Source organism: Musa acuminata, chromosome BXJ1-10 (genome assembly GCF_036884655.1).
Source record: "Musa acuminata AAA Group cultivar baxijiao chromosome BXJ1-10, Cavendish_Baxijiao_AAA, whole genome shotgun sequence".
Classification (NCBI taxonomy): Eukaryota; Viridiplantae; Streptophyta; class Magnoliopsida; order Zingiberales; family Musaceae; genus Musa; species Musa acuminata.
The window spans coordinates 26,155,826-26,170,281 of record NC_088336.1 but is presented as its reverse complement, the minus strand read 5'-3'; the positions used below and the strand labels follow the sequence as shown (position 1 = coordinate 26,170,281).

At 36.4% G+C, this 14,456-nt stretch overlaps 3 protein-coding genes across 3 annotated transcripts; all 3 read left to right on the top strand.

The window, feature by feature from the left end:
* The first annotated feature begins 3,030 nt into the window (after nucleotides 1-3,030).
* LOC135595793 (small heat shock protein, chloroplastic-like) lies at nucleotides 3,031-4,660 on the top strand. The gene is made up of 2 exons (XM_065087184.1): nucleotides 3,031-3,392; nucleotides 4,074-4,660. Exons 1-2 carry the CDS (start codon nucleotides 3,122-3,124, stop codon nucleotides 4,538-4,540), a joined length of 738 nt encoding a protein of 245 aa, XP_064943256.1. The 5' UTR covers nucleotides 3,031-3,121; the 3' UTR covers nucleotides 4,541-4,660.
* A 148-nt stretch (nucleotides 4,661-4,808) lies between these two features.
* LOC135595791 (26S proteasome non-ATPase regulatory subunit 6-like) lies at nucleotides 4,809-10,492 on the top strand. The gene is made up of 8 exons (XM_065087183.1): nucleotides 4,809-6,402; nucleotides 6,491-6,605; nucleotides 8,295-8,385; nucleotides 8,471-8,616; nucleotides 8,714-8,933; nucleotides 9,018-9,126; nucleotides 9,710-9,878; nucleotides 10,154-10,492. The coding sequence occupies exons 1-8, from the start codon at nucleotides 6,267-6,269 to the stop codon at nucleotides 10,326-10,328; spliced, it is 1,161 nt and encodes a 386-aa protein (XP_064943255.1). The 5' UTR covers nucleotides 4,809-6,266; the 3' UTR covers nucleotides 10,329-10,492.
* Nucleotides 10,493-11,487: 995 nt separating this feature from the next.
* LOC135595790 (small heat shock protein, chloroplastic-like) lies at nucleotides 11,488-13,936 on the top strand. Its single transcript, XM_065087182.1, has 3 exons — nucleotides 11,488-11,554; nucleotides 12,512-12,675; nucleotides 13,350-13,936. Exons 2-3 carry the CDS (start codon nucleotides 12,516-12,518, stop codon nucleotides 13,814-13,816), a joined length of 627 nt encoding a protein of 208 aa, XP_064943254.1. The 5' UTR covers nucleotides 11,488-11,554; nucleotides 12,512-12,515; the 3' UTR covers nucleotides 13,817-13,936.
* Nucleotides 13,937-14,456: the final 520 nt, after the last annotated feature.

The following is a 14,456-nucleotide window of genomic DNA, read 5'->3' as shown; positions in this document are numbered from 1 at the left end:
GTCACCAACATTAGGATTGAAATAAATATGCCTATAAAGTTTTTTATTAATTTAAAATTATTTATTTTTTAATGATTAATAGATGTATATATGCACTAGACTATACTATATATTATTAGAACTTTTGAAATTAAAGGTTTTGTGATGTTTGCCTTACGCATAACCTATCACATTGACTGTGAAGGTCATATCGATCACGTCACGTATTTTATCCAACTAAGACACATTGAGTGCATAATATATTTTATCTCATTATAACATGTCAAAAGGAGATATGTTGGTTATCAAGGTTATGTCAAATGTGTCATGTTTTGTTTCTGTTATGAGTATATCGAGTGTATCATAGCTTGATTAAGCACATCGAGAGCAGAAATATATATTGCCCATAAAGGTCATGTCAATGACATCATGCACTTTGCATAATTATAGCACATCAAGCATGGGGAGATGCATTAGTCACAAAGGTTATATTGATTGTTCAAACACTTTATCCAGTTACGAGTGAGAAATGCTAACCATGAAGGTCACCTCAAGCATGGGGAGACACATATGTGAAGGCTATATCGGGCATGTCAAATGCTATACTTAGTAGAGAATATCAACCACTAAGAGACAAATTAGCCATGAATGAGCACATCACATATTTTGCTCGATTAAGGTAAGTCGAGTGACATTGAGAGGTGATGGTCGCAAAGGCTACATCAAACACATTGCATGCATTTCAAGACACATTGGGCACATGGAGTGCAAGAGACCGGTTGACAGTAGAGGTCCCTTTGTGTGTTTTGCCCCTTTATGACATATTGAGAATATGATACATGTTAGTCATTTAACCTAGGCACATTGCACACTTTGTTTGACTAAAGTACATCGAGCGTAGGAAGACACTAATTGCTAATATTGTATTGGCATGTTCCACACTTTGCTCGGTTAGAGCATGTCGAGTACATGTAGACATATTAACCTCGAAAAGCTATGTTTGGTGTATTACACACTTTGCTGAGTTAGGTGTGTCGAGTGTGGGAAGATACATTAGCCATGAAGGTTGCATCACATGTATCGAGCATAGAAAGATGCATTAGCAATATCGAGCACATCACATGTTTTACCTGATTAGGATACATCGGGTGCAAGGAGACCTGTTGGTTGTGAAGGTTGCGTTGAGTGCTTTTCATAGTTATAGCACATTGAGCACTGATAGTAGACCTGTGGGTTGTGAAGATTACGTGGGGCTCATCATATGCTCTATTTGATTATGATACTTCAAGCTCAAGGAGACACGTTGACTACAAAAGCAATGTCTAGCATGTCAAATGCTTAACTTAGTTAAAATACATACATATAAGAAGATATGTTAACATAATGCTACATCAAGTGTATGACACTTTGTTTGATTTTGGCACGTGGAGTGAGGAGAGAGGTGATTGTCATGAAAGTCATGTCGAGCATCAAGAGATGTGTTCATCTCAAATACAATATTGAGCTCATCATACGCTTTGCCTAGTTAGGGTATGTTAAGAGTGGGAAGATGCATTAGATGCATCAAGGCTGCATAAATAGAGGCATTTACAACGCATGCGAGAAGGATATTCACATAATACGTGAAATGATAAGTCATGCTAATCGTTACATACTTTGTCTAATTATAGTGATTCAAGCTTAGAGAGACACATTAGTCGTGAATAGCATATCAAGGTTGCTTAGATCAGGTAATTTATAGCAAGTTGGAGACATACAAGAAGGATATTCACATAATGCATGAGATGACAATTCATGTTGATGCATTGATAGCAAAGGTGATACCAAAGTGTCACATGATTTGTTTAGTCATGATCAATGTTGTCAATAATTTTATTCTAAATTATATATTAATGATTTACTGGTCATAGGTAAACTTCTGAATGGACTTTTTAAAATCTCTAGAAATTTCTTTTGGGTGAATCTTAATACAATAAAGAATGTATTTGATAAATTTGGATACCATATGTTCAGCCAAGGAGGATGGGGTTTTGGGAATATGTGATTTTATCATAGTTAAAAAATTTATTACTGTCAAAGATATTTTTCTTCTTTTTCTTAATAATAATAATCTTCTTTGGGTTATGGTCACTGAATATGATAACTTATACTCGTGGGTTAAAAAAAGAATTCAAAAAGCTTTTATGGACTTTTAGAAATATGCAAAACCTCTTGTTTAATACTAGGAATACTTCCGAAAGGTAATATGTAATTGTACGATAGTATCCTTATGGGAGGGCTCTTGGGTTAAAATTTTGAGTACTTGACCTATTTATGTGAATATTTAAAAAAATTTAAGATTCTATAAGGTCTCTAATCTAAAATGTGATGGTTGTTATGATCATAATAAGATTTTTATGATCTTTGGACCTCTTTAGATTCATTTATCGAGTAACCTCATAAATGAATTAGACTAACAACCTTGATTGCATAAAAGCATCGAAAATAATTAAGGTGGAGGCTTGTTCTAGTTGGAAAGTGATTTAGTAATGGAAGATTGCTCCTAGGATTAAAGGTTTTTTTTTTTTATTGTGAAAGTTTACATAACTTTGACTCCCTACTTTTATTCGAAGCCAGGTAGATGTGTGCCATTGCTATGGGTTTTTTTTGGATTCTATGCATTATATCTTCACAAATGTATGTTTCAATTAACTTTTGAGTTTTGTTGCATCAACATATTGGTTTTAATTTTACTTGCATAGATTCATTGCTTTCTATGATAAGACTTGAAGGATTAAATTTTTGCAGTCATCGCAATAAGTTTTTGGTTCCTTTGGAATAATTGAAAGACACTCAAGTTTGACTTGACTTCTTTATTGGAATCTGGTCAACCGATGCGGCGCCCATTATTGGAATCCTCGTTGTTACGGGCTTGGAGGGCCCATAAAGCCCATAAGGCAGTGGAGTTTCCAGAAGACGTTCCGGTAATCGCTGTTGTGTCCCAGAAAATTCTGGAAGCGATCCCGAACCATCCACGCGAAGAGATGGCCGGCTCGGCTTCGTCTCCTCCATCTGCTATAAATAATCACCGGTCGCACCTCTCTCGGCCATCACTTCTTTGAGATCAGCGGGCGGCCTGCCGTAGCAGCGGAGATCAGATAAGATGCCGTCGACGATCTCGAACCCGAACTCCGTCTCCCTTCTTCCTCTTTCCTCCCGTGGAAGAGGCAGCAGCACTCTTGGTCATCGCTTCTTGGCCCTCCATGGGGTCCGACAATCCCCTCTTGGAGCTCCGCGCAATCTCGCCGTCAAGGCCATGGTCGCCGACGGCAGAGACAGCCTTGACCACCTCCAGAGAGCCGGTAAGGTGCGACAACAGCAGGAGCCGCAGCGTCATGCGCCGAGGAGGGGTGTGGCTCCCTCTGCGCCTCTCGGTAAGATTCCTTTGATGTTTATGTTGGTCTTTCAGCATCTATTCCATGCGTTTCTGCTCTGTCTATTGTGTCTTGGAGAAAAAGTAGCAATTATCTTGGAAGAGAAATTGGATATGCCATCACTCTCAAATTCACCATACAAGTGGGAGAAAAAAAAAAACTGATTGAAGCAGACAATTAAGATCTGAAGACTCGTCATCCATCGCAGACTCACTTGAAAATGAAAAAAATTGAAGTTCTATCTGATAAATCATTTGAATTGGGTATGCATGGTGGAAGCTCAAATGAAGAACTCATAATGCATGCTGACAAGAAAATGAAAAATCTTCTATCGGATAAATGATTCGAATTGGGTATGTATGGTGGAAGCTCAGAATGCATACATATTCTTTGTTAGAGATTGGGTAAGAGAGGCATATGATAAATGATTTTAATTGTGTAACTAGTAAATGTAGAATTTTATTGATTTCTTAAACATTATGTTTATGAGCTTTAACACCATCAATTTCTAGTAAATTTCTTGGGAAAGGACTCGTTGTGTTTGAGCTTTAAACTATTGATTTCTTTTCTTTTCATTCTACCAGCTGATCTTTGTTCCTTTACATTCTGACAATTCTTGATTGGATTAGTTATACATTGTGAAGGGAATTGGTATTGGCTGTTGACGTATGTAAATTTCAGGACTGTGGGACCGATTTCCTACCGCGAGAACAGTACAGCAAATGATGGAGACGATGGAGAGGATCATGGATGATCCCCTTGGTTACAGTGTCACATCATCACCTTCCCTGGGTGGTGAGGAATTTGGGAGCGGTTATAGGAGGGGAAGGACCCCATGGGAGATCAAAGAGGGGGAAGGTGTGTACAAGATGAGGTTCGACATGCCCGGCATGACCAAGAATGATGTCAAGGTGTGGGTGGAGGAAAGAATGCTGGTCATCAAGGCAGAGAAACTGCCCAAGGAAATAAAAGAAGGGGAGGAAGAAGAATGGTCTGCCAAGAGCTATGGTCGATATAACAGTAGGATCGCATTGCCCGATACCATCGACCTGGAAAAGATCAAGGCAGAGGTGAAGGATGGGGTGCTCTATGTGACAATTCCAAAGGCTTCACCTGCAAGCAAGGTCGTTGACATCAGTGTTCAATGAACTTGTCGTCACGGAGATAGTGTCTTTCCTCTCGTAACATCGCCTTAGTTTCCTGTTTCTGTACATGCATCTTGGAATGTCAAAAAATGTCCTTTAATCAATGGAGCAGTTGTGGGTATAGTCTCTGTCTTCTGCCGCATTTGCTCTTCTTCAGATTCTCCTTCTCATTCTTTCATCCCTGATGACAATTTTCTTCTCAGTGATGTGCACATCTGCATCGGAAAAGAAGAATATTTGTATCAAAGTGATTTACAAAGCAGCAAGTCAAAGAAGTTACATCCTAAGATAAGAAATGTCCTTTTATTAAAAGAAAATTATCTTTACACCCTTTTAAGCTCAATCTTTTTTTTTTTATTTATTTTGTATAAATCTATTTACCATCATGCCAAGCCTCTTTTTTATGTTACATGAGTTATCAACACAAGCATACATACTCATTAGTAATATCTCCTTCGTTTAAAGAGTCTTAACCAAAGACACCATTTCGGAAGTCTTGGCTTTTACCGTTGTCCTAATTAACTACATGTGTTTAATATTAAGATACAATTGTATAAAAGGGTTTTCTTCTGCCCTAGTCAAGTAATTTTGCTTGGGTCAATTTGACTAAACCAACCAACCTAAGTTGGATCAATTTGCCCGATCAACTCGGTCGGGTCAGTTTTGACCGTCCAACCTATATTAGGTCAAATATGATCGACCATGGGTCAAGTCAATTTGCTCGATCGGCTCGGGTTGGGTTAATTTAGCCTGCCAACTCGTGTTAGGTCCATATAGCCCAATGCGGCCCATTTATCACTTGTATTAAAAGATACAATATAAATGTATATAATATTTTATTGGGCTGGTGACATTTAAAGTGTGTTCGTTTATGCCCAATCTAGAAAAAAATTCAAGTGCTCCATTCAACCTAAGGTGTCTTATTCAATTTATGCAATAAAAAAGTATCGAAAACACTTGATGCAATCAAAAATATTCAATTTATGCATAATACCTTTTATTGGTTTAAAAAGATAATCGAAGTATATATTACTTCTCCCAATATATTCTTTATGCATGATGTATCTATCAAAAATAAAAATATATACCAAGTAATTAATACATCGTCTCCTTTCAATGCATCTACTTATGATAAGAAAATAATTAAAGCATTTGATGCATCCCAAAACGTCTCCTTTATATATACTATATCTATTAAAAAAAACAACTAATATATAATTTAATTATTTTTAAATATAAAAAATGATAATAATTAAGATCTTGAAACGTATCGAAGGTCCTCACCTCAAAACACAATGAAAAGAGATAAATGATATGATTATGAGATAAAAGAATATGATATATAGATATTTTTCGCCTTCAAATAAATTTCTTCTTCAAATATTCAACGATCTTCTATTTTGGATAGGACTAAATTCAGATTAAATGGTTAGATATAATACAAGATATTTTGAGTTGGTAAATAAAACCTACATAAGAGTACTAAGTCTTTCAGGTTAATTTTCACCCGTTGGAATTATTTTATTCTTAATAGGAAAACCGAACCGAGGTTGAGCCCACCCAAACCCAAACCCCAATCGTTGATTCGGATTCGGGTCAGTTTAGGCTCCGAGTTCGGATTCAGGGCTTCGTGGACAAACAAGCCGCGCCCGTTAAGCCAGGGCGGAAACCCTATAAAACCGAAGCGGAAACGTAGCGACGAAGGAAAAGAAGACAGCGTAAGGGAGCAATGGACGCGCAAGACGGCACTCAGCAACAGCATATCGCCCTCGCCCACAAGCTCTTCCTCCTCACCCACCCCGACGTCGACGACATCGAGAAGGTCCGCCTCCGTGATGAGGTCCTCGATGCCGTCAAGACCCGTGGTAACGATGACGACGACATCCACCATTTGTGCCCTTTCTCTCTTCCTTCCATTCGCGGTCCTGATGTTATTGCATGCTTGTTCGACAGACATGGCCTCCCTCTACGAGTCCCTCGCTGCCGCCTCGGTGCTGGAGATGGACACTGCGGTTCTTGATCGCATGAGAAAGAGGATCGAGGACGAGCTTAAGACGCTCGATGACAAGTGAGATCCGTTGTTTTAGTTCTTGTTTTTGTTTGTTTCTGTTTCCTATTGATGTTGTTTGAATATGACACAGAAAACGTATAAACATAGAGGGATAGGGAGACAGCGAGAGATTAATAACTCGGTGAAACTAAATAATGAATGTTCCTTAATATGCAATATTGTCTGTTATTTTTTTTTTCTCCATGAGATATGTTCATTTATATTTTCCTACTCACGACAAGATTTGTGCTGATTTTTTTTGTAGACACTTAATTTACATTTACGTGTTAACAGTGCATTATCCTTATTTTACAATAATTTTTTGATTTTCTTGACGTAGATCTGGTCAAGTATCTAAGTAGCCTTTTTTTTTTCTCTCTCTCTTTTATGGAGATCAAATCCTTTATGTCAAAGATGCTCTCTACGGTTGGCTTTAACCATTGGTGTTAGAATATATCACAGATACTAGCCATACATAAGTTGTCAACCATGGATTTAATTGTGCCCGCCAGACTGATGTAACACCCTGGTTTGTTGATCGGCCAATATATAATACAGTATGGACTAGCATTTATACCCTTGTTCTCAACAATTGATCAGACTGGGGCATTGCACAGTGATATTGTTATTGAGATTGGGTTTTGGCAGAAGATGAATTTTGCAATTATTGAGTTCCTATTTCGTAATTTCATTGGTTCCGATATACAAGGGAGAATTTGACTTCTAGATGGATAGGGTCAACTGTAAGTGATTCAATATGTCATCTGGTTTTAAGTTTTAGATTATCTAAAGATGGCATGAGATCCAGAGTTTCCTATGTATTTGTAATTGAGATTGAGTCTCGTTGCGTTGCCTGTGCATTTTCAAGTTTCCGTTGGTCATGTTCAAATTACATGAAATGATTCCTTTATTTAGTTTAGTGTGTGGTGCTCATGTTTCACATATGCAATAATTTTTATTCCTTTGTTATGATACTAGACATCCATCTTAACATTCTCATCTTCACATAAAATTTTTTCATTAATTTGTTTATTGTTGCTCAACAATATGAACCAGTTAGCATAAATCACCTCGTGAAATTTGTTTCACTAAGCTTCTTGACTGGAAATAAATCCCACATAGAAGCCTTACTGGATTTATATTTGATTTTGGACCTAGTTAAATTCTAACCCTAAATATAATGACATAAGATTTTAACCCCATCTTGTAAATGTATATATATCTAGCCTTCTAAATCTTATTATATACTTGGATTTATATTTGGCCAAAACTTAATGTATATAAAGAATATCTAAGTCTTCTGGTTGTATGCTCTATGTCCATGACTCATGCCTTAATCTGGGCACTAAGTCTTGATATGTAGCATTGTTCATATGTTAATCGGGATTTAGGACAACATCTCTAATCTGTAAAATAATGTTGTCATAAATCTGATAGTATCTCTTGCTTTGAAGAAATTTAGTATCACCTCTAACTACTTCCAGTCTTGTTTTATCCTTTGAATTTCTTTAAAGGAGAAAATAAATAATGAATATAAGAGTGGTTTCACTGTGAATTTTAAAGAAATCATTGTCCTTTTCTAACTTCACCAATATGGTGTGCGGAATCTTGGCAATATGCAATAATCTTATAGTAGAATTTGGTCTTACGAAATTATCAATTATGATGTAACATCAAAAATAAGATTTCACTTTTGATACAAAATAGGATTGCCGATGCTGAAGAAAACCTAGGAGAAAGTGAAGTACGTGAAGCTCATTTAGCAAAGTCCTTGTTCTTCATTCGGATTGGTGACAAGGTATTCAGGGCTTCAAATTTCTGAGGTTCACTGTGATATTAAGTGTTACATTTATACTCATGATATTTCATTTTTCCATTTACAGGAAAAGGCATTGGAGCAGCTCAAAACAACTGAGGAAAAAACTGTTGCTGCTGGTCAAAAGATGGACCTGGTCTTCTATACCTTACAACTTGGCTTCTTTTACATGGATTTTGATCTCATTTCTAAATCAATTGACAAGGCTAAGAAGTAAGTTCTTGATTTCTGGTGTTAAAGAGTAAATCCATTATGCACTTTCTGATAAGGCTTGTGCTGAATCTATTTCATCTTGGCATGATCATGGCAGCTTATTTGAAGGTGGTGGTGATTGGGAGAGAAAGAATAGGTTGAAAGTATACGAAGGCTTATATTGCATGTCTACCAGGAACTTTAAGAAAGCAGCCAGTTTGTTTTTGGACTCAATATCGACCTTCACAACTGATGAGATATTCTCTTATGATACCTTCATTTTCTATACCGTCCTTACAAGCATTATATCGTTGGACAGAGTCTCACTTAAACAAAAGGTATTCCAATAAATAAGACGAGTCTCTGTTTTTTGTTTTTTGTGTTTTTTCAACCGGCTTATATTTTGATGAATTATATGGCAGGTTGTGGATGCACCTGAAATCCTTACAGTGATTGGCAAGATACCACATCTATCTGAATTTCTTAACTCCCTCTATGGCTGCCACTTCAAGTCATTTTTCTCTGCATTTTGTAAGCAGACAAAACTTTTTAAAACATGTCCATCCTATGCAACAATAAAAGATCCTATTTGTTTGTTCCCTTTTTTTATTTGCATGATAATTGTGCTAGTTATCTTAGTGTCATAACATAAGTGTGTAACAGTTCTTGCCCAAGTTCATGTCGTAGCATTAATCTTTAGATTGATTGATGTTAAATGGTTGTGTGTTATTTGAGTTCCTAAAATGATATTTTCTCATGTTTCTATCATGTCTCTTCCAAGTTTTGTTACTCATCCACCCTCTTATTCTTTCTGCAGTAATTTACTTCACAGTTCATACCTTTATACCTGTTAACTGCTTAGCTTTAGAATCTAATATATGCAGCCTTTTGACATGATTGTGTCAAATCCTATCTTTTGCAGTATCATTTAGCTATTAAATAGCTTCACTTGACAAGGTTGACTAACCATAATGGTTGTACTTAATATATTTACTATGGTTTATCATCATAGTTACTTTCAACTTACATGTTCATTAATATTTCTATCGAAATTGCCTTAGTTTGGTCAAATATAACTTGTTTGATTGTGGTCTTTACTGGTCTTGCTTCTCAGCTGGACTGACTGAGCAGATAAAGTTGGATCGATATCTACAACCTCATTTCCGGTTCTACATGAGGGAAGTTTGCACAGTAGTTTATTCCCAGTTCCTTGAATCCTACAAGAGTGTGACTATGGAAGCAATGGCGGCAGCTTTTGGAGTATCTATTGGTTTCATTGATCAGTAAGTAATTTAACTGAATCATTAGTGGTCAATGTTTTGTAGGTCCTGAAAATTTTAAATTCTTAAATACATTATAACGTCGTAACTATCTATAAGGAACATATTATCTAATTTAGGGAAACATTGACTTTACTGATATTACAAGTTGTTACGGAAGGAGCATGTACATCTGTGCATAAATTTCTGGCACCTTTTTCTTTTGGTGCCTATGACGTAATTTCTCTCTCTTTTAAGTTGACGGAACAATAATGTCTTAACTAGTTACATATCTTTAGGGAATTATCTCGCTTCATAGCAACTGGGAAGCTTCATTGCAAGATCGACAAGGTTGCTGGTATCTTGGAGACCAACCGACCTGATGCCAAAAATGCACTTTATCAGGCAACTATCAAGCAAGGGGACTTCCTATTGAACCGAATCCAGAAGCTTTCTCGTGTGATAGACTTGTAACTGGATACCCATTTTGGCTTTCGACAACTTTCTGTAGCTGCAGCACTCTCATTTATCAGATTGTAACTCTTTATGATCCTATTCTCAAGGAACTATTATCTTGTGTCATTAAACTAGTTACAATGGAACAGTGTTGACCTTGTGATTTATTTATTTAAAGGTTGTTTTTCTTGTTGGAAAATGTTTGGGAAGAAACTACTTAACAGCAACAAGTTCTTTCTATGAGCCTTCTTGCTTTGTAAAATTGCCAGTGGTGAGATACGCACAAATCTTGTTGCCATGGAAGATATTGGAGTTAGATATTAGCCATCAAGCTTGGAATTGACCGGGATCTGTCATGATCTTTGAAACAACGGTTGTGATCAGAAGATTTCATCTGTTTGGAATTTCTAATTTCATTAGAAATTATAATTTTGCCTTATAATATTTGTCATTTATCAAAACATTATAAATTTTTTGATGCATCAATAAAACCAAACCAACAATATGTGAGCAACTTTTTGTGGACAAAAGTGGTTGCCTGTGTCAGGTATCTTTGGGCGTGTAAAGTGTGAAAGCCAACAACTAATTTGAGATGATGACAACATAGGAAAAGAAAACATTAAAAAAGGATTATTATTTACAATCCCTTTTTAATTATTTATAAATTTATGTTAATAATTTATAATATTCATAAGTTATTCCTTTATAAATAAATACACATGTCCTTACTTTATAACTCAATTCTAATAATTTTTTTTACTTCTTACCAATAATCCTTTTTTTTTTAATTTCTTCTCCTCCTCCTTTTCTTAATAGTCTAAAGTGACGTAATAAATAATAAATTGAGACGATCCGAAGATAAAAAAAAAAGATAGGAAGAGTCGACGTCAATAAGTGAATAGGTGAAAAAGAAAAGAAAAGAGTAAAAATAAAATTTAAAATATTATAAATAAAAATATTATTTTATTATTTTTAAGAATTTATAAATAGTAAGAAATTATGAATAGTAAGAATGGCTCAAAATAGTAAACTTAAAAAAAAAAAAAAAGCACGCCTCATTACTTGCTTCTTATAACGGGTTACCGGGGCGTGGAAAGAGCTAAACCCGCATCCGCTGTTCATGCTATAAATGCAAAGGGAAGTAGAGCTGATCCAGATCTCACTCGGCTCCTCTCCTCGTCCCAAGGCAGAAGTAACCGGGGCGAAGGCTACGAGAACGAGACCCCAACCCTGAAACAAGCAGGGTAAGGAGAAGAGGTACTGTACTCTTTAATCTCGCGTTCTCTTCATTTGCAGTTTCTTTTGGTCTGGTTTCGACCTAAGATGGTGTCCCGTTTTGCGCTGGAGGCGTGCAGTCTGGATCGCTATAAGATCCACGGCTTGATCACAAGAGCGGAGTTGAATTATGGATTTGAATGAGATGTTTTAGGAACTAACGAACACTTCTAGGGTTTTCTGTTCTTAGGTGCTCTGATTTGACATTGCAGCCAATTTTTGGACGTTTTGGTTATCTTCTGGACGATCTATTGTTTCATGTGGAGCCTTCCGAAGTTTGAATCAGTATACGTGTAGATCGATGCTTGCTTAAAATTTACAATTATATAGTAGTCCTCATTCTTTGTCGGTAGAATTGTTCGCATTGTCTTAATCATTCAATGTTATTATAAGTCAGTTTATGCAGCATTTTGACTTGAATAGTCAATTTCTCTAATGTGATGAAACATGTTTGTACAGATGTCTATATCAAATTTCAAGCCTTTATTTACTGTGTATGTTGTGGATTTATAGTAAAGATCATTTGTAATGCAAGAAAGTGATTGCTAAAATGTTTGGTTGGTGACGTTATTATGTTTTATTTGAAATAATTTTTGAAAATTCATAAAGTTTACAGCTCAGTAAACCAGTCCTTTTATTACATCATATGCTTTCCTCCACCTTTCCAGCTGATCGAGTCAGTGATAGTTTTTCTCACTGAAGTTTCTAAATCGCAATGTTGAATAGATGTCCTGGTTTACCCAAATCTTGGATTGTATTATTATCTGTTTTCATTGTTTAGATATGTGGCATGTGTTCCTTATCTTTTGATTGTTGATGTACTAGAGCATAAAGAAAGTTCAAATTGTTCCTTTAAACCAATGTGCATATGTTTTGGATCAATTTATTATTCTGTCTTAGCAAATTGTTTATGGGTTCACATACAGGAAAATGGCAGGAGGGTTCAGAGTGCTCCATCTTGTTAGGCCATTCCTAGCATTCTTGCCTGAAGTTCAGAGTGCTGATCGTAAAATTCCCTTTAGGGAAAAAGTTATCTACACTGTCATCTCCCTCTTTATCTTTCTAGTTTGCAGTCAGCTTCCTCTTTATGGTATTCACTCAACTACTCTGTCTTTCAGCATCTATTCCATGCGTTTCTGCTCTGTCTATTGTGTCTTGGAGAAAAAGTAGCAATTATCTTGGAAGAGAAATTGGATATGCCATCACTCTCAAATTCACCATACAAGTGGGAGAAAAAAAAAAACTGATTGAAGCAGACAATTAAGATCTGAAGACTCGTCATCCATCGCAGACTCACTTGAAAATGAAAAAAATTGAAGTTCTATCTGATAAATCATTTGAATTGGGTATGCATGGTGGAAGCTCAAATGAAGAACTCATAATGCATGCTGACAAGAAAATGAAAAATCTTCTATCGGATAAATGATTCGAATTGGGTATGTATGGTGGAAGCTCAGAATGCATACATATTCTTTGTTAGAGATTGGGTAAGAGAGGCATATGATAAATGATTTTAATTGTGTAACTAGTAAATGTAGAATTTTATTGATTTCTTTAACACTATGTTTATGAGCTTTAACACCATCAATTTCTAGTAAATTCCTTGGGAAAGGACTCATTGTGTATGAGCTTTAAACTATTGATTTCTTTTCTTTTCATTCTACCAGCTGGTCTTTGTTCCTTTACATTCTGACAATTCTTGATTGGATTAGTTATACATTGTGAAGGGAATTGGTATTGGCTGTTGACGTACGTAAATTTCAGGACTGTGGGACCGATTTCCTACCGCGAGAACAGTACAGCAAATGATGGAGACAATGGAGAGAATCATGGATGATCCCCTTGGTTACAGTGTCACATCATCACCTTCCCTGGGTGGTGAGGAATTTGGGGGCGGTTATAGGAGGGGAAGGACTCCATGGGAGATCAAAGAGGGGGAAGGTGTGTACAAGATGAGGTTCGACATGCCCGGCATGACCAAGAATGATGTCAAGGTGTGGGTGGAGGAAAGAATGCTGGTCATCAAGGCAGAGAAACTGCCCAAGGAAATAAAAGAAGGGGAGGAAGAAGAATGGTCTGCCAAGAGCTATGGTCGATATAACAGTAGGATCGCATTGCCCGATACCATCGACCTGGAAAAGATCAAGGCAGAGGTGAAGGATGGGGTGCTCTATGTGACAATTCCAAAGGCTTCACCTGCAAGCAAGGTCGTTGACATCAGTGTTCAATGAACTTGTCGTCACGGAGATAGTGTCTTTCCTCTCGTAACATCGCCTTAGTTTCCTGTTTCTGTACATGCATCTTGGAATGTCAAAAAATGTCCTTTAATCAATGGAGCAGTTGTGGGTATAGTCTCTGTCTTCTGCCGCATTTGCTCTTCTTCAGATTCTCCTTCTCATTCTTTCATCCCTGATGACAATTTTCTTCTCAGTGATGTGCACATCTGCATCGGAAAAGAAGAATATTTGTATCAAAGTGATTTACAAAGCAGCAAGTCAAAGAAGTTACATCCTAAGATAAGAAATGTCCTTTTATTAAAAGAAAATTATCTTTACACCCTTTTAAGCTCAATCTTTTTTTTATATTTATTTTGTATAAATCTATTTACCATCATGCCAAGCCTCTTTTTTATGTTACATGAGTTATCAACACAAGCATACATACTCATTAGTAATATCTCCTTCGTTTAAAGAGTCTTAACCAAAGACACCATTTCGGAAGTCTTGGCTTTTACCGTTGTCCTAATTAACTACATGTGTTTAATATTAAGATACAATTGTATAAAAGGGTTTTCTTCTGCCCTAGTCAAGTAATTTTGCTTGGGTCAATTTGACTAAACCAACCAACCTAAGTTGGATCAATTTGCCCGAT